The sequence below is a fragment of the Rhinolophus sinicus genome, linkage group LG05 (genome assembly GCF_036562045.2).
Source record: "Rhinolophus sinicus isolate RSC01 linkage group LG05, ASM3656204v1, whole genome shotgun sequence".
Taxonomy (NCBI): domain Eukaryota; kingdom Metazoa; phylum Chordata; class Mammalia; order Chiroptera; family Rhinolophidae; genus Rhinolophus; species Rhinolophus sinicus.
Window position 1 is genome coordinate 31689361 of NC_133755.1, and position 27245 is coordinate 31716605.

At 47.1% G+C, this 27245-nt stretch overlaps 1 protein-coding gene across 2 annotated transcripts in view; it reads left to right on the top strand.

Moving 5' to 3' along the window:
* The window catches only part of PRKCE (protein kinase C epsilon), a 469050-nt gene that overhangs the window by 423777 nt on the left and 18028 nt on the right, over positions 1 to 27245 (top strand). Inside the window, exons 12-15 of one of the 2 annotated variants that reach the window (XM_019748626.2) lie at positions 12733 to 12871; positions 17216 to 17404; positions 20459 to 20605; positions 25770 to 25799. In XM_019748626.2, coding sequence (XP_019604185.1) covers positions 12733 to 12871; positions 17216 to 17404; positions 20459 to 20605; positions 25770 to 25784 — 490 coding nt within the window. In that variant the 3' untranslated portion in view covers positions 25785 to 25799. Of the gene's footprint in view, positions 1 to 12732; positions 12872 to 17215; positions 17405 to 20458; positions 20606 to 25769; positions 25800 to 27245 lie in introns of those variants that run through there. The other variant, XM_019748625.2, reaches the window with a different exon arrangement.

Genomic DNA, 27245 nt, shown 5'->3' on the forward strand with positions numbered 1-27245 from the left:
ATCCTCCGTAACTTGGGTGACCCCCACTTACCAGGACGACGTGCTTTTCCTACATCCCCCTCAACTCATGTGCAGCTACATTTGTGTTTCCTCAGCTCTTTATCGGGGGCTGGGGTGACCTGCGAGGTGCTGACCACTCTCCTAGCACGTGGCTCCTTATGGGGCTGGCCATGGAAGACGTAGGCTTACTAGTTTTGGCAGCTTCTCATCCTGACAAAGGAGCGTAAAGGGTGGCTTTCTGGCCTTCCCGTCCGGAAATTCTGGGCCCTGCGTAGGGTTCTACAGTCCACTTCCGCCAGGCTCCAGGCACGCCCCCAGAAAGGTTACTCTTGGTCCTTTAGCTGGAGTGGCCCTTTCTGTGATGACAGAATGCTGGCTGGATTTTGAGCTGCAAATTGCTGGGCCCAAAAAAGGCAAGAGCGGCAGCCCTTGCCTTCTAAGGGCAGTGGTGGTGTCTTCTTTCCCTCCTGTGTAGAACTTACATCCTAAGTATTTCTGGCCTCGTGTCCACCTCTCCCTCCATACCCCTCCTTGAGGACAGGGACTGTATCTTCTCTCTCAGGATCCTCAAGGTCTAGCACAAGACACACTCTGAGTGGCAGCTCAGTAAGTATGGTGGAACATTGCATAGTAGGGTCAAGTAGGCAACACGTTAGGAGTAATCATGCCGTTGACTCAACCGTCGTTAAGATGGACTTAATACAGATCCTGCCCGTTATCTTATCCAGACGCTCCATGAACACCCAGGCACTTGCAGGGCTCTGGGATTCAAGCTGTGAACATGAAGACGCAGTCCCTGTTCTCATGGAGCTCATTGAGAGAAACTCAAGGACATAAGCAAAGTAATCGCACATTGTGCTCACTGCTACAAAGCAAGTAACTGAGGTGACTGACATGGAAGTGAGGGTCTGGGGCAGGCAGGGGTGGGGCAGGATGGCTGAGAGAGGCCCGTCAGAGGAAAGGGGATGGAGGCAGAGAGCTGAATGACAAGGAGTCTGTTCTCCAGGGAGAGGGAACAGTGATTTGGCAAAGGTCTCAAGGAAACTGCTTAGGGAGCTTAAGGACCTGTCAGAGACCCCTTTGGCTAGATTGGGGGGTGGGGGTGGGGAAGTGGCACCAAATGGTGGAGGAGAGGAGGGTCAGCCCAGAGCCAGAGTGAAGTGCTCGAGTTCCACTCCGACTGCCACAGGAACTGCTGGAAGTTAGCAAAGGAATTCTTCCTGAGTGTAATGGGAGAAGGGTTTAGAAGGTGTGAGAGAACATCAGATTCAGCTGCCTCTGATGGTTTGGGCCTTAATTGTATCGTTTTAATAATAACAGATTTTCATAGTTCCACATGTTATCTGAAAATGTTTGTTCAGGCCATCTGGCTGCCTGGGGCCATGATCCACAAATTCACTTCTCAGCTCCCTCATTCCTTAATGCTTTTGGCCAGCAGCTTTTCAGAAGCTAGGATGCGTCAGGCACTGGGGACATTCCAGGCCCGGCCCTCATGATTACACTGTGCAAAGCAGACACTCGTAGGAGGGCCTATGCCAGGATGTCGAGGCAGGAGACAGCCTCGCACACCTGGGATCCTCCCCAAAGCCCCACAGGCCCCAGGTGTGGGTTGTGAGGGGGTGTGGTGAGGCATGAGACCAGAAGTCCAGGCTGGTGGAGACCGCAGGGGGCCTCTCATGCCATGCCAGAAAGCACGTCCCAGGGGCGCCATTGAAGAAAGGAAGCAGGAGGAGAGCATCATCTGACTTACATTTTGTATAAAATGCCTGTTGGTAAAGAAGGGTTCACTTCCAAAGTGAAAGAGGAAGCATTGGGGTGCTACAGCCAGGCTTGCAAGTTCAAGCTTCATGGGCTCTAGCTGCCTTCACGTCCCAGGATCTTAGACGAGAAGGGTCCTTGGGGATTCACTCATTTAGCCATCTCATCTCGGAAATGAGGACAGTACAGCTCAGAGAAACACCTTGCTTTAGGTCACCGCTGTCCTTAGCCCCAGTCTGTACACCGAGCCCCAAATAACCATGTCAAAGTGCAAGTTGATTGATGGCCCGGAAAGGAATGGGGGCTCTAGGTATAAGTATCGTGACAGTCAGGGCAACCCATGTCACTTGCTGGGGTCACAAAGTAAAGGCCTATTTTCCATCCGTGGGGGTCAGGATATTATCTGTATTAAGGATAAGAATTGGCTTTCATTGCTGTGGATTAAAAACAAAAAAAGTAATTGGGCAACCGTGTAATCAGATAAGTTACTTTACGGTGATTTTAAGTCTTAATGTCCAGGTACTGTGCCAGGCTATTTACCTTGGCTCTCGCTGGGGATGCTGTTTCACACCTCAGGTTTCCAGCTGTAGCAACTTGAAGGTCTGCTCTCTTGAGACTGGCTTATCCATTACATCTTAAAACCATGTTGCCGTGAGTCAAAAACAACCATCACCCCAACAGCAACAACTGTCTTCTCAGTCCCACAGTGTGGATACATTTTTCTTTTTCTTCCTTCCTCAAGCCACATAGCAAAGTGGTTAAGAGCACGGGAGTTGATGTCAGGCAGAGCCAACTCTGTCACTCACCACCTGTATGTCCTGAGCCAGGTAGATAATCCCCCCAAGCCTTCTTACTCACCTTTAAAATGGAGATCATAATAGTCCTACCAGATTCATAGGCTATTTGTGAGATAAAATGAGATAAATCACAGAAAGACTTAACACAGAGCCTGGCATACAAAAAGATTTGGGGGGAAAAAATGGTAGTTATTATTTTATTCCTAAATGATTGAGCTATTCCTATTAAAAGCCTTGGAGAAGGATTTTCCCTACAGAATGGCCCAGAGTGAAAGATTACTATTGATTCTCAGGTGTCAGCACTTCAATGGAGAATTTTTAAATCAGTTACCTTTGTTCTGAAGCAAACTGTGCTTTTCTATTTGATGGAGAGGTGTGAGGTGCTGTCCTGTGGTTCTTACTTACTGTCCTCTCTGGCCTGGGTGGGACTTGCGTGATCTGGCATCCCTGGGAGTGTTAGGATGGCAGCCAGTCACCAACATCTACCCCAATGTTGAGGGGAGTCTGACTAGATTGAAGGGGAAAATTGTCTTCCTCTTGAATATGTTAAGTTTATGAGGGTGTTTGGCAACATCTACCAGAAGAGCCTGTATTCCCATCTGATTAACCACAGTCATTCACGAGTCTCCACTATTTGTCCAAAAACAAGAAGAGTTTCTTCATAACCTCCCCGAAGGCCTGTTCTCTGGTGATCCAAATACTTGGCATCCGCAAAGTAATCTTTCTAATCTCTTATCTTCAAGTAAATGGAAGAATTTGCTGTCGTTAATGTGGCACTCAGGCCTGAGCTTTGTGGAATTAGCATGCCAGAGGAGTTGAGCGTGCCAGGGAGTCGAGGGCATCAAGAAATGGACGCTGGGTGAAGAAGACAGGGGTTTATGAGTCTCTTCCTGTAGGGTGAGTTTTTAAGTCAAGCAAAGAAAAACCGTTTTCAATTTTTTCTTATATGTGAAGGCTGCTATGTGTGCGAACCCTTTACTAAATGCTGTGTGGTTTACACAGAAGAGTTTCTGGCCCTTATTCTTGGGGAATCTGCCATCAAATAGGGAAAATAAAGGTTTACAAATGGAAAATGATGGATTTTCACATGAGACCACTGATGAGTCATGTGAAGAAAACAGGACTCCCCCCAACTTATGAAGTTCAGGTCCCAGCTCACCTTTGTGAGCCGTTGTGCCCCCTAAGTTCTTTGTAAAGTGTGGATGATGATACCTACCGCCCAGGGCTGTTGTCGGGAGTGAAGGAGACAAGGTGTGTGCTAGGACGTGGGGAACCACAGAGCACAGGGACCGATGAAAGCTGCTAGCCACAGCAGCTCCCAGGGCCCTGCAGAAAGGTCGTGCTCACGGTGTGGCCATTCCAGATCCTGAGAAGTCTGCTAGGGTCTGGAAGCTGTCACCTCAATCCTGATTAGTAACACCTGTGCAGCCCCACCCCTGCTCTCTAGCTGCCTCCCCCTTTGCTTTCTCCCCTGAGGCACTTGGTGTTCCCTTGTAGTGTCAGTCCCCAGGCCCAGAGAAAATGAATCCCCTGATTTTCTCACTAGGGTAGGCCGAAAGTCTCTCTCTCTTTCTCTCTCTCTCTCTCTCTCTCTCTTTCTGTCTCCCACTCTCACTCTCGCTCTCGCTCTCTCACTCTCTCGCACACCACGCATTTTCTCGCACGCTTATTTAAGTATCATTCATCACTTTCTCCCATATGTTGTAATTGCATGTGCTTCCTATTTTTCTTCCCACAGTGTCTATCTCGGTGGCTTATACACAGTAGAAGGTAAAATATTTTTAAAAAATATAAAGCTTGTTAGGGATCTAGTGACTTGCCCTAACAGGGGATATGTATATTAAGAAATGACTGATGGAGATCCCTGGAGAGGGCAGAATTTCTAGGGTAACTACCACGTATCAGGCACTGTGCTAGAGCTTTCACCTAGGTTATATCATTCAGTCTTGGCAAGATTATCCCCATTTTACAGATAAGGTAACTGAGTCCCAGAGATATTTTGGACAAGCCTAGCATCATCCAGATAGTAAGTAGCAGAGTTACAATTCAGATTCAGAAGTACCTCACTTCCTATCTGAACATTAGGAAAAGAGAAGTTGGGGGAGTCACCCAGCATTTCAGATCTTAACATGTAGGTACCGACCATTACGTATACTTAAGCCATTAGACACTGAATTAGATGTATGGATAGCAATGGGTGGGGGGGGGCAATTCTTAGAAGCCAAAATTATCCACATTTCTAGAGATATCAACAGTTGATTTCTTGTCACATTAAAAGAATACTTTTGTTAAAAGTGAAAGTAAAATTTGACCTGCCACTGCTCTCACCCCATCTCCAGCAGTCCTCCCTAATATTAAGACCTTTACGCACCACTTCTCCCTCACTGTGAGACCATTTCTTCCCCATCTCACAGCAAACTCATTTGAGAGATCTTTGCTTTTACTCACAGATCCCTTTCCCTTTCCCCACTCCAATAAATAAAGCATAATTGGTTTTAGAAGATAAGCCTTTTTTTTTCTTTATGAAAATAACTACTAGGTCTTTCCCCCCACACCGACCCCCCTTCAGGTTTTATAGAATTTAAAAAAAAAAAATGTACGTTGTTTTGGGAATTTCCTTTCTTGATGTCTTTGGAGTTTCTGGAAAAGATCTGTGCTCCTACCCCAAGGGAGCCTTGGTTATACCATGCAGCCCTAAATCAATCCTTTCCTGTCAGCAACTGTGACCTCTCTGTCTCTGTATTCCCCTTCTCAACCCGAAGACTTTCTTTCCCAGCCCATAGGAATTTGGGTCCAATGAGCAGACAGAGATTTTCAACTCATGGATCTCACATTTGATCTGAAAGGTGGTCACGGGCAGTCATGTGGAGTCAACTCAACTCTGCCTCTTACGAGTCAGGCAACCTCAGGCAACTGACTTACCTTCTCTGAGCCTCGGTTTCCTCTCATTTCAAATGTTGCTAGTATTGGTGTGGTCAGGATTGCTGTCTCCCAGGGATAAAATGTCAGGGGACACTCCAGGCAAATGCACTCTTTCCTGATAGCCAGAGTATTGCTCCCAAATCCCTACTTGGCTTACAGATCTGGGCCATCTTGGAGCCTTGATCACCATTTAAGACTTAGATTATAGTAGTAGTTGTCCAGCAGAGGCCCTGCAGGGGACATTTGGCAATATCTAGAGACAGTTTTGGTTGTCACAACTGGGGATGGGGGGTTGCTAACAGCGTCTAATGCATAGAGGCCAGCAATGCTACGAAATATCCTGCAGAGCACAGAACAGCCCCCACAACAAAGAATTATCCAACCCTAAATGTCAGTCTAGCTCCAATGTGCCAAGGTTGAGAAACCCTGAACTAGAGGGACACTGCATGGCCTGCTCCTTCCCTGCTTCCCCACAGCCCACAACCATTTGGCCCTCTGGCAGCTGAGGAAAGAAGAGGGGTTCCATGAAAGTTCTCACAAGTCTTCATTCTGAGGGAGGATACAGTAAGCTAGCCTTCAATCCGGGTGCCAAGCAACAAAGACAATGACAAAGGCACTTGAGGAAGAGATGCTGGGAGGGGCCCCTCTAAAATCAGGGACTACCAAAGATGCTTGCTATCATCACTTTTATTTAGCCGTGTTCTTAAGGCTCTAGTCTACACAATCAGACAAAGAAGTTTGAAATATAAACACTGCAAAGGAGCAGGTAAAAATGATCACTAATTACAGATGATTTGGAAAATCCAGGAGAACCAACAGGAAAACACACACAAAAAAGGAGTGTTCGGTAATATAGTGGCAGGGCACAGAATGAGAAGCAGAAATCAATAACTAGTATATACATGGGCAACAAGATGGACAATGTAATGGAGGAAAAGACTCCGTTTATGATAAGAATTTAAAATATAAAATAATAACTTGGATTGTTTAGAAGTGGATTCAGTTGCAATTAACGTATAAACCCCAAACAACAGTACTTTAAATAAGACACAAGTTTCTTTCTTTTTCATATGAACGTTATCTGGAAGTGGGCACTCCTGGGGCCTGGAACTTGTGTTTTTGGTCAAAGAAGCACATGCCAGGACTCCAGGCATTATATCCTCATTTAGGCAACAGAAAATAGAAAAAGCAGAGTAAGGCTCTTCCTGTTAAGACTTCCACACATCTGATTGGCTAGGACTTAGTCCCATAACTAAGTTTTAAGGAAAGCCTTGAATTCTCGTTTATACCTGCTTTGCTCTGTGCATGGCAAGAAAAAAAAATTCTCTCACTAAGGCCATAAGGATATTGGGACAACCAGCAGGTTCCCATAAAATGTAACAAGATATGTACAAGATCTATATGAGATAACTTTAAAATGCCCCTAAAGAAAACAGACAAATAGAAAAACAAACATATTATTGGATAGGAAGGCTCAACATCATAAAAATATAAATTCTCCCGGAGTTAATTTATAACTTTAAACTGTTCCCAATAAAATCACCACCAGGATTTTTTTTTTTTTTTTTAACTAGACAGATGATTCTAAAGTTCATATGGAAAAATAAATAAGCAAGAGTAGCCAGAAAATTTTGAAAAAGAATAAGGGACCAGCCCTACTGGATGTTAAAACATATTATAGACCTATAATCATTTAAAAAGTTTGGTGCAGGTCAATGTTATAGAATGAAGATTACAGAAATAAATCCAAATGCATGTGGGGTATCTAGCACCAGTATTTATAGAGGTGATATTTCAGTCAATGAGGAAAAGGTATAAACTATTCAACATATGGAATTGGGACAATTCACTAGATGTCTAGAAACAAAGTTGAATCTATACTTCACACCTTTTATCAGGACAAATTCCAAATACATCAAAGACAAGTTTATAAAATGAAAGCATCAAAGTAGTAGGAAAAACCTTGGGAGAATGCTTTTATAACTTTGAAATGAGTAAACCATTTCAAATTAAGACATAAAATCCAAAGACCATAAAAATAAAACATCAACTCAATTACATAAAAATAAATATCAGCATGGCAAAACCACTGCAAGCAATGTCAAAAGTCAAACAGTAAACTAGGACAAGTATTTATAATTCTTAGCCCACACAAAGTTGTTCCCTAATATAGACAGAGCTCCTAAAAATCAATTAAAAAAACAACAAACACCACAAAAGGAAAATGGGCAACAGTTTACAGAAAAAAAAACAACAAAGATTATTTTTAAATATATGAAAAATGTTCAAACTTACAGAGATACTTAAGCATCTACTGAGATACTGTTTTCACCTACCAGACTACCAGAAACTTGATAACATACCATATCGGCGAACAGACACTATCATATACTGCCGAAAGAAGTGAAAATTGTTCAGCCGCTAAGGAGGGCAGTTTGGCAACATGCACTGAAATCCACATTCTCGTACTATCAGATTCAGAAATGTCTTTTCTAGGAAATGTGTACAGTTACCTTCAGATATGTGCGAGACATCATATGTACAAGCTTATTCACTGAAGCTCTGTTTGTGATAGCACAGCCTTGGAAGCATCCTAAAAATGTCCCCCAATAAATATGGTGGAGTATTATGCAGCCATAAAAAAGAACTAGGAGGCCCTTTATGTGCCAAGACAGAAAGATCTCCAGTATGTGTTAAGTGGGAAAGGTAAGGTACAAATGAATGCATGTAGTAATCTCCATTTAGTGAAGGGGGAGTAAATGAATACCGGCATGCCTTGTTTTATTGTGCTTCACTTTATTGCACTTGCAGATACTGTGTTTTTTACAAATTGGATGTTTGTAGCAACCCTTCATCAAGCAGGTCAATTAACACCATTTTTCCAACAGCATTTGCTCACTTCATGTCTCTGTGTCATATTTTGGTACTTCTCATAATAGTCCAAACTTTTTTTTATTATTATATTTGTTATGGTGATCTGTAGTCAGCGCTCTTTAATGTTACTGGGGCAAGACCCTCCATCGGCAAAGAAAGATTCTGATTCAATCTGAAGGCTTAGATGATCAGCATTTTTTTTAGCAAGAAAGTATTTTTTTATTAAGGTATGTGCGTTGTTTTTTTAGACATAATGCTATTGCACACTTATTAGACTACCGTGTAGTGTAAACATAACTTTTGTATGTACTAGGAAATCAAACAATGTGTGTGACTCTATTGCAGTGATCTGGAACCGAACCTGCAATGTCTCCAAGGTATGCCTGCATATGTTAATGTTTTCTTATTTACGTATAAAGTGTGATCAAGAGGATACACAAAGAATGAATGAAAAGCAATTGCCTGTAGAGAGAGAAAGGAATGCCTGAGGAACAGATGCGGGAGGGAGAATATGTACTACCGTGTTTCCCTGAAAATAAGACCTAGCCAGACCATCAACTCTAATACGTCCTTTGGAGCAAAAATTAATATAAGACCGGGTCTTATTTTACTATAATATAAGACGGGGTATAATATAATATAACATAACATAACATAACATAACATAACATAACATAACATAACATAACATAACACCGGGTCTTATATAATGTAATATCCAGTATAATATAAGACTATGTCTTATATTAATTTTTGCTGCAAAAGACGCATTAGAGTTGATGGTCTAGCTAGGTCATATTTTCAGGGAAACACGGTATATGCCTCTTTATACATTGGATTTTATTAATATGAACACATGAATTACCTAGTGAAAGGAATTAAGTGAAACTATTAATAGATTAACTTAATAAGCAATGGCTAGTGACACTGGCTCATATTAGGAAAAGGGATTTTGCTGCATTTTTCTCCCTATTAGAAAAATGACTCCACTCCTTAAAAATGTCCCCAGTTTGCAAAAGTACCCTGGACTTGTATTTGAGGACTGAGCAGTCAGGGGTTAATATCTAAACAGAAGTCCTTCTTTGTGAGTCAAGTTTGATGAGTACCTACTATGTGCCCAGCCATGAAACAAGCACTGTAGGAACTCTCAGGAAGGAGACATGCCCACTCAACTTGCCCTGCAAGCTGGGCCTCAGAGCAGGCAAGGCTGGAAACAATTGTTCCCAACTCCCCTTCTCAGGAAGGTTTAGAGGCCCCTAGTGAAGAGGCGGCACTTAAAACCAGCAGGTGGGAGAATCGTGGGACAGGAATAGGAAGTAGAAAGTCATGGGTAGAAAGATGGAGAAGGGGGGAACCATAAGTGGACCACAGCCTCAGTCAGCTGTGCAGGAGACAGAATTTCAGGGATGCCACCTTCTTTCAGCAGCCCTCGTCCCCTACCCCTTGTAGGCAAGGACATTCTCTCATCTCTTTTTCTCTGCCTGGGCAAATGTAGCCCTGGGCTTCCCTGAGCTCTCCCCCACACTGAAACCCCACTCAGGAACTCACGGAGAGCCCAGGACTGGACAAGTTTGGTCCCAATGGTGTCAGTATTTTACTTTTTAATGAGATTGAAGACACCCAGAGGAATAAAGTTCTAGGAATGGCCCTTCTGGCCCCCAGGGGTCTTTCACGCTTCACTAATCTTCCTGTCACAAAGGAAAGGAACATAAATCACTGTCTCTTCCATGGGACAACAGTTTTAAAGAAATACAGACAGTGGAGGAGGACTCTGAGGAAGTGACTCATGGGATTTCAGGCATCAGTGGCAGGACAGTGGAAAGAAAAGTTTTGGCCCGGGGCCTCCCTTTGCCACAGCAGAGGGGCAGCCACTTTCACACATGCTTCACCTTAGACCTTCAAGAAGAGCAATTCCCCCCCCCCCCGGGGTGGGGGGGCGGAGTAGGGCCAAGACGCAAAGGGATGGTGTGCATCTGGATTAGGGCCAGGCAGGGAAAGAAGAGCGGGAGGTGGGCAGAAATAAGACATGCCACCTTCTCTTGGAACTCTGAGTAGAAGGAAAGACTGAGCCTGATGTGCCAGAAATGCTAAGTGGCAATTTTGAGAACAAGGGCAAGGTTCAGGCTGGTGTGGACTCTTCTGAATCTAGTCCATTCATACAAATTAGAACGAGTCCTTTCTATGACACAAAAGCTTTAAAAAAGAGCTCTGAGCAGTGGCATGTGGGGTCTTTTATAAAGCCGGGGTTGGTGGCTGGCATTGAAAGAGCCCCCCCGCCCCAAGTGAAGGCAGGAAGGTAGAGGAGTAAGTACACTGAGGCAAGAACACCAGCTTCCCGAGCAGCAGACCTGAGTTCAGATCCTAGTTCCACCCATCCCCGTCAGCTTGCAGAACTCGCTTACCTTCTTCCGGCTTCTCTGTACTTATTTCTGCCCTAGTAATAGCTGAGCGTGCTCTTCCTAACTCTCAGTGTTGTTCAGAACATGAATGTGGTTTGTAGACCTCGAGGTACGTTCCACATGTTGTTGTTGTTGTTGTTGTTGTTACGGTGGATGTTGCCATGGTGATCATGATGCAGTCCTGTAAGTCTTGGAAAGGCAACTCCAGAGAGTGTGCAGGGGCCGTCACTCAGTGGGCCTATAGGTCTGCCTCTCCAAGATCGCAGGTGTGCAGACCGGACACCTAGTTCCCTCTTGGTCAGTTTCCTTATGAAGGAAGTGGGTGTAACAGTATTACAGACCGATTTTTCACACATGAAAACAGGCTTCGGAGCAGGAATGTATCTGGCCCACGTTGACAGATAGGGTAACAGACCAGCAAGGTGACTTCACCAGGTCCAGGTTACAACAGTGATTAAAACCCAGGCCTCCTATGCCAGAGCCACACTGCTATTCATCTCACTGCTCTCCCACTCCCAGACAAAGCTGAGCCTTGACCACACACAGTGGCCAGGATTGGGGGTCAGGGACCCCGGGTCCCAGTGGCTTGGCTGGTTGGGTTCACTGTTCTTTCTGTAGTGCATGAGCATTTGCTTATAGCAGCACATTTTATGTGCTCTTTTCTCAAGAAGTCCCAGCTGTAAGTGGAAACGGGGGCCATGGTGCAAGCAGGCAGGCCCCAAAATGCTTCCTGCCCCACCTTTGCACTCAGGCCTGGATTCCTGATGGTGGAGGAGTTCACGTCCCAATGCCAGCAGGCTTGTGAGAAGGGCCCCTCTTGCTCTGTGTGCAAGGCAGTGGGCCTTCTTTGCGAGACACCTCCACCCCAGAGTGGCTGCGAGGAAGGCTTGGGGTGCGGAGACCTCCATTCAAAAGTCTGGCTCCTTCTGTGGGACAAGTCTGGGGTCTGCAGACTTGGTTAGTAGGGAATTCATACCCAGAAACCCAGGTTTTATGTAAAAATCTTACACAGACCTCAAACTGTAACACCAGCCACAGGGGAGCTGCACTGGCTGAGGCGAACTGCGCCCATGGCCCTCACTGACTTTGCAGAACCACCTGAGCTCTGGAGGTCCTGGTTATTGCAACCAGTGTGCCTTCCTTCCTGCCCCAGACGCTTCCTTCACTCAGCCTGCTTGCCTCTAAAATACTGACCATGCAAATACATGGTACACATGTAGGCAGGGCTCCCATTGCCCTCAGTGTGAATGTCAAACGACTCTTCCTGGCATTTGAGGTTCTTTGTGGTTGGTTTCAACAGGCCTGTCTCTTCTCCCATTCACTGGGATCCAGTTCTCTCATCTCTTCACCTTTTCTATCTCCTGTGTTGGCCTTCCCCTCCCTCCCATTTTTTCTCTTCATGATTTTCCAAACCTTACCATCTATCCAAGCTTCTCTCGAGAGTCACCATTTCCTGGAAGCCCTCCTGCCTGCACCAGCCATCAGTGGTCTGTCTACTCCCTGAAATGCAACAGTTCACACAGTCAGTGCCCTGTAAAGTAGCACCTGATTCTTACGTGGTTTTATCTGCCTCACTGATGTTAACATGTGTCAGTCTTGTTCCTCCAGCTGATCTGCGTGGTTAACTCACAAAGGAAAGGGGATAAGTTGCTTCTTTCTTTCACATCAAGGTGTAAATAATATGAATGTCAGCACATAATATTGCTTCAATAAATAGCTACTGAATCTATTAACCGCAGCAGTCTTGAGCTATTCCTCGGGTAACAGAACCTCCTCCCTCATGTTGGGGTGAACTTGGCTCCTTTGGGGGTTGGCCCTCGTAGGCAGAGACCTGCCTTGAGGTTGGTTGCTGGCAGGTCAAGCCTCCTTAAGACTTTCCTTTCTATAGCAGATTTTCCTGAGATGTGCCTCTCTCTCCAACTCAAGAAGACCGTATTGGGATGAGTGAAGCATTAACCATGTGGTTCTGGCCCATGTTGCAGGGATTTGAAACTGGACAACATCCTTCTGGATGCAGAAGGTCACTGCAAGCTGGCCGACTTTGGGATGTGCAAGGAAGGGATTCTGAATGGTGTGACGACCACCACATTCTGTGGGACTCCTGACTACATCGCTCCTGAGGTAAGACAGTGTGCCAGGCCAGCTCCTCCTCATGTTTCATCCCCGTAAACTGGAGTCATCTAGTGGTGCTGGGGGAAATCTCTGAAAAACCAGGATGGATCCCAGGAAAGAGGGAGAAAAGACTTGCTGATGTATCCATAAGGAAGTGGTGGTGAAGGGGGAGATACTGGTGAGAGTAACAGGCCATTCCCCAAATCTGGATTGGTCCACCTCAGCATTATTACTCTTTCATCCACTCGGAAGCTACCAATGAAACTAGGACCAAGAGAAATTTGTTGACTTGTATCATTGTTTTCACTTCTTTATAAACAGAATAAAGGAATACCATTGATAAAGGCAGCAATTAATCCACTATAATTGGTCTACAGTAACACCAGGAATTATTTGCCATTTCTAGTGCAGTGGTGATTCTACATAGGGAGCACACAGGATCGAGGAGAAAAAGGAGAGTACCTGGCTCATTATAAATGCAGATCAGAGATAGTCATTGTAAGCCCCGCCGATGGGTTGCCTTTTGTGAAAGTTGTGTGGGTATTTTGTTCATCATAAGGTGTTTGTTTCCCTTGAGTTTCTCCAGGTCAGTCTTGCCCAGCTGAGAGATACCTAGTGTGATATGGTTTAAGACATAGCCAATCATAGATACTTAATAAAAATGGTCTTGTGGGTTCTGACTCATATAAAATGGGAAGGAAGTACCAATCCCCATTAAGTTGCCCATGGTGGTTAGGTATGTGTTAGCACATTTAGATTTCATTTCCTTTCCATGGGCATTGTTTGAGCACCTGCTAGACACAAAGCAACGTAGGGATAAAGAATTGACTAAGACACTTGTCGCTCTCCTAAAAGAACTTTTGGTCCAGAGGGAGTGACAGGTAAGTAAATAACTAATTAAGTAGAATAAATAGGTACGAAACACAAGATGGTATCCTCAGGAGGGGAGGTTTCTTGGAGCACCTGGTGGATGATTTGAGTTGTAAAGAATTAGCAGGATTTCCTTTGGTGTGGGGGTGGGGAACATTCCTGAAAACAATAGGGAGGATTGAGTGGGGGTGGGGCAGGGGAAGAGGTTCAGTATCCCTGAGTTCTGAATCCTTTAGGGCAGGGGCTGTTTCTAATCTGGGTACTTCCAGGATCCTGCACAAAAACCGGGCTCTTAGTAATGGTTTGTTGAATGAATAAATGAATGAGAATTTAGGACACTCCAACATGAGCAAAGACGAAAGGGTGAGAACATTCTTGGCCTTTTTTAAGAAAGGAAAATAGGGTAGCTAGAACACTAGTAGTGTAGGGTTTCTTAGTGCTCTTAGTAATGAATGAGCTTAGGATAAAGGACCAAGGAAAATGGCCTTTATCCTGTAGAATCTGTGGACCCACTAAGGGCTTCCCTGTATAGAAGAGTCATAGTCAGACCTGTCTAAGTAAGAAGATGGGTGTCAGCAGTATATTCGTAAATCAGAGGGGAGAGCAACAGGGAAGGACAGTTGAGAGACTTTTCACAGACTAGGTGAGGCGGGGGGAGGCCTGAGGAGAGTCAGAGAAGTGAGGTTGGTAAATAATAGGTAAATTCTCGTTGGGACTTTTATCTTCTAAGTGTCTCTATTAGGGTGTTCCTTTAGCAAGAACACTAGGAATTTAACCTTCAAGGAGAAACCAGTGAAAGCCAGGGCTCTCATGGTTGCTTTTTCAGCACCTTCTTTATTCATCCTTTTTCCTCAGAATGCTTGGTTCCAGTCCCTCTGAGTTGATACCAGAGTCAAAGGGTTGAAAGCCCAGGGTAGTAGTTAAGGACCCAGCCCAAGACAAACGTTTACTTTATGGTGAACAAAATACCCACACAACTTTCACGAAGGGCAGTCCATTGGCGAGACTCACATGAGCAACTCTGACCTCTGTTTATGAGCCCAGACACATTCTACACATGTGCCCACTATGCAGAATCACCGCTACACTTGAAACGGCAAGTAACCCCTGGTCTTACGGTAGGCAATTTATAGCTGATAAACGTATTGCTACCTTTATCAAGGGCTGTGGGGAAGAGTAAATGCAAGTGTGCTTCTAAAGCCTGTACCACAGCGCCTGGCCCAGAGTAGCACTGAGTCAATAAATGGAGGCTCCATCATTACTATCGTTGCTGGGTTGTGCAGTGGGGTGTGAAAAGCACAGACCTGAGAGTTGAGATTCCACACTGGACTTAACCACTAATGCCTCCATGTGGCCTTGGGCAAGTCGCAAGACATTTTTGACCCTCGGGTTCCTCATCTTTCAAATGGGAATAACAATTCCTGCCCTACCTGCCTCCTCAAGTTGTTTTGAGACTCTAATGAGATTAGAGCATGGAACTGCTTCAGAATGCATAAGCCTCTATTCAAGTAGGAGAAGTGGAGAGGTGCCTGGCTAACCCTGAAAGCAGACACCTTCTGGAGATGCTAGCTCTGCCCCAGGGCTTCTCTTCCCACCATATGCCTTTGGCTAACACCCATCTCTCCTCCTCTCCTTTCTCTACCCCCAGCCCCCGCTCCCCAGGAATGGCGGCCAGCCCTGGGTAATGCCTGTCATCATGACACCCAATGCCTTCCTTTCTGTTCCACCCCAGCTCTGACCCACCCATGGCTGCCATGCTGGGTGCCCTCCCATGGCGTGTGATGCCTTGCCCTTCTTACCAGCTCTATTACAGACAAGCCGATTAGAAAGCAGATAATTAGAGCCAAGCCTAAAAGCAATTTTATGAAAGATGCCACCCCAAACAGGAAGGCTTTGGACAGGGCCTTGGGGAAGGGTAGGCAGGGATGCTTTGTGGTTCCTGCAGTGCCATCCTGTCTGAGCCAACACAGGCAACCTGGAGGCCACCTCCCTATCACCCTGTGGTGGCAGAGAACTCAGCTGTGCCATCTTCTGGAGGCTGGAAGGTGGCCACCTTAGCACTCACAGCCCCCGGCGCCAAGGAGAGAAATGAGCACACCCAGTAAGGCACACACAGTGGGCACGTGTGGCAGCCGATCTCCCGAGTGTTGGAACTGGGTTGCTCACAGTGGGCACTCTGAAGAATGCGAGAGCCCCTGCCACCTGGTTGCTTATAAATGCCCTGAGGAAACAGTGCCCTAGAGAAACTAGTGGTCCTGTGGTGAGATAGGTTGGGGCTCTGGATCTTTCAAGGTTGAGGGAGGTGCTGGCTTTGGCTTTGGAACAGAGCAGCATTCCTGGCTCCTCAGGACAGTGGAGTCTGTAGCTCTGACCTCTCACAGATACCATGCGCTAACCACTGGTCTAAGAGGCAAGGTACTCACCAAACAGGTTACCAAACCGGAATCATTTAGAGTTGGCTGTATTTGCTTATATTCCTTTTCATTCTAAATGCAAAAGATTACTAGAATGTGTTTTTACTGTTTTCAAAATCCTTCTACCCAAGTCTTGTTATTTAATTCCAAGCAATCTGTAATTTCTAGAAGGGTGTCTTGAGTAGACCACAGAAAGCCCATATACTGGGGTTCAGCCTCCTTTTCTCTGGCTGTCTTCAAATCTGAGAACTGAGCTAGAGCCTGTTCTGGGACAAGTTACCTGAGAAGTTACCCACCTGAGGTATCCTGCAAGCTGCAATGATTAGGCATGGCCTTCGCCATTTGAGGCGTCTCAAGTAAAAGGAAGGGGATCTGGGGTTTTATAGAGGCAGATAAATGAGGGGCTCGTTGGCGAGTGTCGTGGGACTCATGAGGAACCCTGGAGATGGGTCTTTCCTTGGAATACGCAAGAGCATAGTGACCCTTTGTGATTGGAACACAAAAGGGTGAGGAGACGTATTAACTATACTTTCTTTTCCAAGAGCCCAGGGCTCAGGTATTTCCACATTGTCACCATTTCTGAAGAGTGGGATTCTGCTCACCTTTCCACTCAGTGAGCCGTGCCCCGGGCTGAGTGTGAGATGGGCGAGCACACTTGGCGGAACACAGTCCCTTGCAGCTCACTGTGTTGCTCTTCATCTGCATCTTGCTCCTCTCACCCTGACTTTAATGTCAAAAATATGCATTTTTTTTAACTTGGCTATCAATGCAAGTGAAGAACTTCATCTGGTGCTCAAACAAAGAAACAGTGACTTGTCCCCACAGGAGGACAAGCTTTAGACAGTTAGGTACCAGCTTTAGACAGTTGGCCCCCAGCATAGCACCTCCCAAACTCAATTTCCACTGAACTCGCTGATTGGGAACCTAACTTGAGGTAACATGGCGCTCCGCTCCGCGGAGGAGCAAGCTGGAAATGAAGGTGTGGTTTTCCCCATGGGCACTTGTGGCACAGACGTGGCCGCTGGTGGGAGTCTTTGGTGGGCGCTGACGTTGTCCGTTTCCTGAGCAGATCCTGCAGGAGTTGGAGTATGGCCCCTCCGTGGACTGGTGGGCCCTGGGGGTGCTGATGTATGAGATGATGGCCGGGCAGCCCCCCTTCGAGGCTGACAACGAAGACGACCTGTTTGAGTCCATCCTCCACGATGACGTGCTCTACCCAGTCTGGCTCAGCAAGGAGGCCGTCAGCATCCTGAAAGCTGTGAGTCAACCCCCCACACCAAGGTTTCTGCTCCCTGGCCTTGCTACCGTCTCTCCCTCTTCTCCCTCTGTCCCTCTCACTCCTCCCTCCCTACGCACTCTCCCATTCTCCCTTTTTCTGTCTGCCTCTCTCTGTCCCACCTCTGCTCACGGCTAAATGAAAGGAGTTGAGGACAGTCATCCCTGGGAGTTCAGAGAGCTGCTGCCGAGAGAATGGCTCTTCTTGTGGGAAAAGGACGACAGGTCTGTGCTTCCTGAGGGGCAGCTCTGTGCACACCTGTGTCCTCCAGTGGGTGTTTCAGAGGGAGCAGAACCAATCCAGACTGCCCTGGGATCAGCCCTACTGCCTGGGCTCTGTGGCTGGACTCTCCTTCCATACTTTCCATGCCTGTCACCGTGGCCTGTCTTCTTCTGGGGCCTGTGATGGGGAAGAGAGAGCAGGGGAGAGAGAGGAGGGCACCTGTGTCCACAAAGGCATCACTGTGGCTGAAGAGCTGATCAGAAAAGAAGTGTCCACTCAAGATCTATGCGGCCATGCTGGATTCAGACAGTAATAGAGAGGCTGCCCCCGCCCTACAGATAATCCCTCACGTGTGAAAATTCTTCCTACCTGCTCAGTGCAGTCATTCCTACAACCTAAGAAACGTATACTACAGCTAGTAAGTGAAGTTGCCTATCCCCCGAGGAAAGCTGTGGACGCTGAAGTGTAGAGAAGCTAAGCAAATCAATTTGCCTGGGAAGGGTCATCCTCCTGAGCTGAGGCAGGACCGGGGTGGCAGCCCAGGAACCTGGACTTCCAGTGCTGGCTTCTTTCATCCATCAGAGTGCCCCAAAGTTCAGCAGTTGGCATACCACATTCAGAAAATTTACCATTTCCAAGTACTTTCTCTACTATGATTTATGTTTCTTGTTCTTCCAATCAACTCCCAATATTTGCCTAATATACTTGTATGTATTTTTCAAAGAAATTTTGTGTCATATCGTAGATGGAAAATCAGTATCACTTGCCGTAACTAATTAACAGAAATCATTATATGACAATGTTAAAAAGACCTAACATCATTTTGTAGGTGTCTGGGGGAAGACACATACAATATTTTGGAAAACACCACTTCAGAACATGTGTCTTTTTGCTACAGTTGTTTTTGTTTGTTTGTTTGCTTGTGCTCCTCTTTCCCTCTCTCCCTCAGTTTATCCTTCCCTCCCTTCCTCATCTACTTCCCTTTCTCTCCCTCACTGTTTCCCTTCTATTAATTAATTTGGTTAATATTGAACTACTATTTTTTTGAGTGCATCGGATGTGCCGGGCATTGTGCTAGATACTAAGTAAGTATTGGTAAATATAACAGCCATCGTCCCTTCCTGTGGAGCTTACCGTCCAGCAGGAGAAGGTGGGCAGTCAATAGAAGCTACATCCAGATGTGGTCACAGTGGGCAGGAGAGCGCTGAAGGAAGCAAATAGAGTATGCTTATTTACTCATTCGTCTATTGAGAACATATGTATTAAGCATTTAGCATGTGCCAGGCACTGTGCCAGGTGTTGACTAAGGAAAAACCGGCAGCACCCAAGGCGGTCAGAACACGAGCCCCACAGACCTGGGCCCTGAGCACCAGCCCAGCTCTTCTTGATCTGAGCCTCCCTCCTGGCACCCGACCTGGGCCCTTTCATTTTGGATGACCCAGTGCAGTGGTTCTCAACAGGGACAATGTTGCCCCTGCACCCCAAGAGACATTTGTTGATGTCTGGAGATATTTTTAGTTGTCACCAGTTGGAGCAGGGGGTGCTACAAGCACATGTGGGTGGAGGCTAAGGAGGCCACTAAACATCCTACAATGCACAGGACGGCCCCTGCGACAAAGAAGTATCCGGTCCAAAATGTCATTAGCACAGAGGTTGAGAAACTTTGACCTACAGAGATGCAGAAGCTAGAGCTCATGTCTGTGTCAGCTGGTTGGTGAGGGGAAGTCTCTGAGAGAAGGCATCTTCCCTGTGAGAAGCGCCTCTGGCTCAGGGGCAGCTTCCTGTGGCGTTAAAACCTATATGCTTATCCGTAGCCCTGATACTTCCCCTCCCAGAAGTGGGAGGACAGGAAGAGCTGAGGAAGTAAGGAGCAGTCTTCTACTCCCTTGGCCTTGGAACACTTCACTTCCTCACATTGTCGCTCGATTCTAGGGCCAGGCCAGGTTTTCCATGACTCTGGCCGGTGAGCTGTGTCTCTGAGGGCTGCTGCCTCTGTGAAGGGGGCACGGAACTCTAGAGAAGACCACTTCATCACAGTTCCACAGTGCACAGTCTACTCAGAGGCAACAGTAAGAGGCAGTCCTGCTGCCTCCCTTCTTCACCATTGTCATAAGACACCAGCCAAAAAATGTACAACCCATCAATATGCTTTTTACAGACAAGCGTTGAGACGCAATAAGCATTTCTTTTTCTTGTTTTGTTTTTTAATCTTTTGATTTTCATGGGTATGTTGTTTATAGAGATGACAAATTCAAATCTTTAAAGAGTGGGAGGGCCCAGGTCCAGGAGAAGGAAAGGTCCAGGAGATACCTTTGATAATTTACCTTAACATGAATATATGGTTCTCTTTCCTTACCTCAAAAAGGACTGTTGACCTGTCAGGATAAGTGAGTTTGTCAGACATCAGTCTCCCTGAGGAGAAGACGTGAGAATCTGAGAGGAATTAGGAAGTTAGTAAGAGGCTGAATTTCTAATCCCAACTTGGTACCTTGCTGGCTGTTTGACCTTGGCCCAGATAATTAACCTGTGTGTGCGTCAACTACCTCACTTACGAAATAGGGAAAATAATACCTCAGAGGGTTTCATTTAGCTGAAGTGAGTTAATATATTATGTTTAGAATGGTGGCTGGCACAGAGTAAGTTCTGTATAAGAGTCAGAGGATACTAAGGAAGGGGAAAGCCCCCCAAACGTACAGAAAACGGGCTTAGGAGGTGATACTGACGATGTTGCCTTGGCTGACGCCCATCGCTCCCTCACAGCGTAGGCCTGCCGGGCCTTTGCTCCTAATTCTCCCTATGTGCTCATCCCTGCAGTTCATGACCAAGAACCCCCACAAGCGCCTGGGCTGTGTCGCAGCACAGAATGGTGAGGACGCCATCAGGCAGCACCCATTCTTCAAGGAGATCGACTGGGTGCTCCTGGAGCAGAAGAAGATCAAGCCGCCCTTCAAACCTCGAATTGTAAGTAAGGCCTGGAGCTCCTCCCACCTGTGGGCTGGTCCTTGGTACCACGCACAGAAAGATGCTCTGGGACATATCTGACAGCCAGAATGACACGGGCGGGAGGTAGCCAAGGCGCTCCCTGGAAACAGAGTCTCTTCAGCCTTAAGCGTTTACTGTAGAAAATATACACCCTATAAGCCATAACCAAGGTGATGATTTAAATGGGACACAGAAGAACATTTTTTATTTTAATAGAGTTACTTACTCATTTTGATCCAAACTTGCAAATGATACTAGTTTTCAATGTATGATAGAGATATAAGGTTTCTTGATAAATAAATGGGTTTTTTAATGAATCAATGTAAAGAAAAATATTAACTAAATAATAGTCACAGTCATTATTTGGAACTAACACAGAGCATGAAGTAGCTGCTCAGTGCCTGACATTTGAGGACTGTCCTCCTGGGAACCTCTGGGGACAAAATCTATTAAGAGGCCCATTCCCTAGGCCACGTGAGAGATCTCTTCCTTCTCTGCCCTGCCCTCCCTTCTGATTTCACTCTAGCTTCATCACACTCTTCCAGGTTCTTAGGCCTGTTGGGGTGATGCCAGTTGGAGGGGGGGCACAATAAGGGGTGTTAGTAGCTCAGAAGTTGAAAAAAGGAATAGAACTGTTGACGCAGAGAGCAAAGACCACGTCCTAGCAGAGAAGGTGTAAGCAGTGCTTTTCTTCAAGTTAGTGAGAGTATGTTTGTGTGCATATATGTTTGTGTGTGTATATGCGTGTGCGTGCATGCGTGCGTGTGTGTGTGTGTGTGTGTGTTTTGGGGTGGGATATCTTAATTCTGTTAGCTTTTAGCCTGATAAGGCAATCATTCAGACTGAAAATGTGCGCAGCCAGCTGGCTAGTTACTGGGAGTAAATGGAAGTGTGTAATATAGTCATTTACTGGGCAGGAGCCCCAGTGTTAGGGCTGAGGTCCCGGCAAAGAAGACCTGAGATCATCCAGTCAGCCCTCAGTCACCCTATATTCTGTCAATCCCCTCCTCCCTTATTACAAGTGCAAAAACCAACCTCCTGTGCTTTATAAATTATCAGAAAGAAATTTTATTATATTCTAGGAGGTTTTCTAGGGAGTGCTTTTGATATTGCTGTGATTCTCAGAAATGTGCCAAGTGGGGTGAGGGGGAGGGCGGCTGGTACCTCTCAGCTGAAGAACGTGGTCCAGACCTTAGCCAGACTAGAGCATGGTGGGTTGACCGTCCCTGGACAATTGGTCCTGGCACCATTCCTCACCTGTTTTCTATTTGGGATTTTATGATTTTTCACTGGCTAGCACACAGTTGAACAGGCTAGATTGAGGTTCACCTTCTTTCTTGGTTTATATCACCCCTACCCCTTCCCATCTCCCACATAGCTCTCTGGCCTGCTATGTCAAGCCCATGCTGTGGGTTTGGGACAGGGCTTACTGCACATGCCCGCCTCCCAGAAGGCTGCCTCCCCTCTCCCCGGGGTCTCTGCAGGTGGTCTTTAAGGACAAGATGAACTCTGCCCCCGACAAAATGAGGGCAAGTCTGAAACCAGGGGCCAGGCAGAGGAGGAGGAGAAAGTAGAGTCTCAAATCTCAAAAGTAGAGTCTCAAATCTGAGGGTGACATGTTAATTCAAGTTTAATCTAAGTTAATCAACCCAAAGAAAATTGCGAACTAGACCTAAGAATCCAGGCCCAGCAAACGGGAATCTAGTACAAGTTCAGGGGCGGAACAGCCAGCGCAGGTCTAAAACAATGATTTCAATTTCAATTTGGATTCCAAGTCAACAAAATGACTTAAAACGAAGCTTGCAGAAGGCTGGAGGAGTAGCCCCTTCCTGTGGCATGCAGACTGGAGAGGACAGGGCAAGCCCCAGGGGACCATCAGCAAGGGATGTGAAGGGGAGAGACGACCTGGGGTAGGAAGGCGGAGGCAGACAGCAGGTCTTTGCTGAGAGGCCACATAGAAGCAAGCAATTAGGGAGATCTTTGATGCTAAAAAACACGAGGAAGTTTTAACATACGGATTCATGGAGAAGAGTCTCTCACTAGGGTAGAGTAAGTGGCAGAATACTTTGCAAATCCAGTGGGGGAGGGAGATCTGAGATTTCAAGAGGCTGAGAAGCTCTGGTCACTAAACTTCTAGAAGTGCCAGTGGTTCTTCACTGGGGGTTCCACCTTCTGGTCTTGACTCTGAGCCAAATGAAAGTGCAGACCTGAAAGGAGTGACACTGTGAGGGGTCCCCGGTGCCAGCAGTAGAAGTACATCCCTAGAGCACCAGGCACCCACGCCTTTCTTCCTTGGACCTCTGGAGAGCTCCTCACCTGAGAGCAAAGGGCAAAACTCCGTACACTTCATTTGCTGAGGGGCTCAAGTAGGGTCAGGGGCGTTCCCACCCCCTGAGAGGATGGCAATGAACAAGAGCAGGGACTGTCCAGAAGCTCCCACCAATTTCACAGTGTCTTAGCTTTCCCGAAGCCTGACTTCATCATTGCCTTGGAAATTATCTTCTGTGCATGTTTCTCCTACTCGCCCCCGCAGACCTCCAGCATTAGCCTCACCACCACACGGCCCGCGGAGAGGGTGTTTATTCCATGGGTTTGAATTCAGGAGATAATTAGAACATCTGAAGGAAGGATTAAAAGGGAAACTTACATTCTGCAAGAGGTGTATCTGGTCACAGTGTCAAGCCAAAAATGTTGATCCTTACAGAGGTCTCAGCTACAGGTCTTTAAAGATTCAAGTTGTTTAAATATCTGATCACATTTATATCCTTGGGACTAGAGACTTATCTCCAGAGAAATACCAAAATTGGAGAAGAATAGCCCACATCTAGTTAGCAGGCTGGAAAGGTGCCCCAAATCTGCCCCTAAGTTGAAAGCTCTTTTCTGAATAATGTTAATGGCACCACCCAGAGTTATCTGTGGGCTTGTATAGAGCAGACACAAATTTTAGGTTAGATTAAAGCCTACTGCCACGGTAAATATACTGTACTGCTCATCTCTTAAAGCCTTGCAGGACCACTGTGAAAACTGACATAAGGTTTTTATAAGCCTTTCCCCCCTCCCTGCCACCCCTGCCAACTAACTCAGAATGAACCCTGGGGTTGTGGGTACCTGCCTGGCTCAGATTCAAGCAGTGCAGAGGGCTCTGTGCGCCATAAGCAGGTCAGCCTTACCCGCAGGCAAAATAGATGGCCACCCACAAGAGGTCATTGGAGAGACACTGGGAAGCTGAGGTATGTCCCACAGAAGTTGTCTTCTATTCATGGGGCAGAGAGTTCCATCACAAGACAGGCTTTTGGTGTCACATGATTTGAGGGCACATCAGGTGCCATCCAGGGAGAACTGGGAAAGAAAGGTTTTGACAGAGGAGGGAAGGAAAGCTGGTTTGGAGGCTGGCATTGGCAGGAAGTGGCTGGGATAGGGGGTTGCAAAGCAGCCAGAGACAGACTGAGTTTCTTAGATCTTAGGGACAGACTTCAAGTCCAAGGAAAAACACTGTGAGAAGGAAGGGGACAAGTCTGAGCAAACATCACCAGCCTTGCAATTTGGTAGTGGCCTCAAGAAGACACAGGGCATGTGTTTGAGCAGGCAAGGAGGCCAGGTGCCCACACTCCCCTGGTCCCGTCAGGTTGAAGCATCCAGTCAAGGGCCTGGGGCCTGTGAAGGAACTCTGGGTCTCCGCTTGCTCCCTACCCATGCCCACTGGCATCATGCCAGAATGCCACCAATCCCCAAAAGCCTGCCGAACAGCTATTGCCCCACTCCTCAGCTGGCCGTACTGAATCTGAGGACTCTGGCAGGGGCGTCTGTCTGTCTGATCCAGGAAGGAAGGGGTTTTGTCTGGCGGTAGGTGCTGGAGGTGAGCCTGGGTGAGATCAAGTCATACAGGCTAGGCCTTAAGAAAAGCCAAGGTGTAGTGGCATGTTTTCCAGAGCTCCCTACCCAGCCCCACTCCCATGACATGGTTCAGTCCCCTCCTCGGCATATCCTGCTTATGGATGTGGCTCACACAGTGAGCCTGCACTCTGCCCGGGCAGGTGCAGCTGGAGGTTCGGTCCCTAACTCATCCCCAGGAGGCTGAGGCTATGGAGGGAGAACAGCTCCCGGGCCTGGTTCCCATCCCCTCTATAGGGCCTCGCCCTCTGAAGATAGCACAGAGGAGATTGTCCAGATTCACAGCTGGAATTTAGCCTCTGGTCAGGTTCTATCACATACCTCCACTAGCTGCTGTCCCCTCTAGGCCTTTGACTTCTTGAGATGTTTGCTAAACTGAGATTTCTTCTCCCTGGCGCCTGACTGTCCCTGTCTCACCCCTGCCCTGACTCACCAGCTGTCACTAGTCCACGGGGTTTCCTGCCTTCAGGTTTATTTATGCCCCATTGCACTAGCCCCCACCCCAGGACACTTTCAGTGTCCCCTGCTTCTACGTGTAGAATATCTACTCATTTGTCCTCCCAGCTGTATAATATATTCTCCCTCCTCCACTTTCCCTTTTATCCTCTTCCTATCCACCCATATACTCCAGTGATTTTGCACAAGCGATACCATAGACACTAAATGAAAGACTTTGTGCCATCAAGTACTCAGATCAGGTTTCTGAGGTTGGCTGGCTTCAGAGCAAGGGCACACAGAGTGGGTGGCAGGCACCCCAGCGGTGGGTGGGGGAATGGAAAAGCTAGCAAGGCTGGAGCAAAGAGCTTTGATACTAGAAAAAAGTCTTCAAGTATAGGATTTGTTGGTCTATCCCACTGAGATTTGGGTCCACAACGGTGGAATCATCTAATTGCCAATAAAAGTAGCATATTTGCTTTTGTGTTACTGGTGGGCTTGCCTTCTTTGGGAACCATAGACGGCAGAAGTGATGTGTTTGGTGTGGTTGAAGGGCATCAGCTGACCTTGCAGATCTTGGAGTATTTTGTTCACTCCTAGGATTCCTCCTGCATACTCTTCCTTTCCCCTCGAAAAGCATTGGGCTCTGAGATTGTGGCTAGTGGGGACATTGGCGCCAGAATGGGGGGGAAGCCAGAGGAGGAGGGAAAGATCTGTCTCCCCAGAAACCTAGTTGTCCTCAGTAAAGCCAAAGGCGATGAGGGAAAAATGCCGGCCAAGTAAACTTCTGTTTGTGTACGTGTTCTCTCTTTTCAAGTTTGCTTCAGTGTGAATGTCCCTCATTAAGGTAAGGCCTTCAGAGTGGGGAGTCTCTCCAGGTAGGTGAGTCCTCAGGCCTGGTGACATGGAGGCCCCTTTCAACCTCATGATCCGTTTTCATCCAGCCATCCACACTGCATGGCGGGACGCCCAAGGGAGGCCTTTCCTGCATGCTCCTGCATGACTGGGCTGTGCTGAGAGAAAACTGGGAAGTGGGCTTGAGACCCTCACACCCTCACCAACTTAGTGGCCTGGGGAGGAGCCCTGCTGCTGAAGCAGCCCTTCCCCTAAAGTCAGCCCACCGGCCCAGGGACCACTTGATGGCGTGGACCATGAAGACGGAGCCCAGGAGACCATTAGAGGCCGTCCTCATCCTCCATCTGGCAGAGCAGGAGCAGGGCCCAGCTGGTTCTTGCAGCCCCTCAGTTAGGACACCACCCCATCCCAAGAACGTCCATGCCATAGTGAGAGCCCTTACCCTCCAGGAGGCTGCAGGGTCCCTCAAGGAGCCAGGACTCTGGTGCAGGGCTGGAGGGCGTGGGAAAAGTCCAGGAACCTGGTTTTTGGTCGTTGGCCCAGGTGGGGGCGTATTATAGTGGACATGGTCCTGGTTTTGACCTCAGAGAGACTTGAGATGGAATAAAATTGCTGTCACAGGAGAGCCATGTGAACCTGGAAATTCACTTCTCCCCCAGACTTCTGGCCTCGTTGAGGCCCCCAACCTCCTATCGGTAAAATAATGAGAATACTTGCTCACAGAATTATTAACGGGATCAGATAACAACCCTGGATTCCATAACAAACAGGATTAGACTCTTAATAAATTTTAGTTCCTCTCTCTCCATTCACCACCCCCACCCAACCTATTGAAGCCCCGCTTCCTCTCCTCCCAGTACTCCAAGAATCATGAGTTAAGGATTGCAGGAGGGGGTATGAGGTTTGAAGCCTGAGCTGTAGAATCACATGCAACAGGGATCCAATGTGGGCTGTAGGATCTTAGGAAAGCCATCTCATCTCTCTGAGCCTCAGTCTCCTGATCCATAGAGTGGGGTAATAGTATCTACCACACCAGATTGGCTGTGAGGAGTGAAAAAACCTAATGATGTGAAATGATTAGGACAGTCCTTGATAGACAGTGACTGCTGAGGGTGGTGTGGTGCTGGTAGTGATGGAGACAGTGGGGCTCTAAGCTGAAGGGGGCTGGACTGGACAATATTCCTGTTCCAAAGGGGTGGAGGGGCCAGGAGTTCAGATGAGGGATGACACAATGCGGTCAGGGAAACAACTATCACAGGACAGAAAGGCACCTGAAGACTGGCACAAAAAAAATGGCCGATTCTGACTCTGCCAGAGAGCCTGCTGGGAGTTAATTCTAAGCTGGGGGAGCACTAGGAGAAGGGAGGGACTGCAAGACCATGTGTGACTCACCCCAGATGCCAGTATTCCCAGCCCTTTTGCCCCTTGGAATAGCACC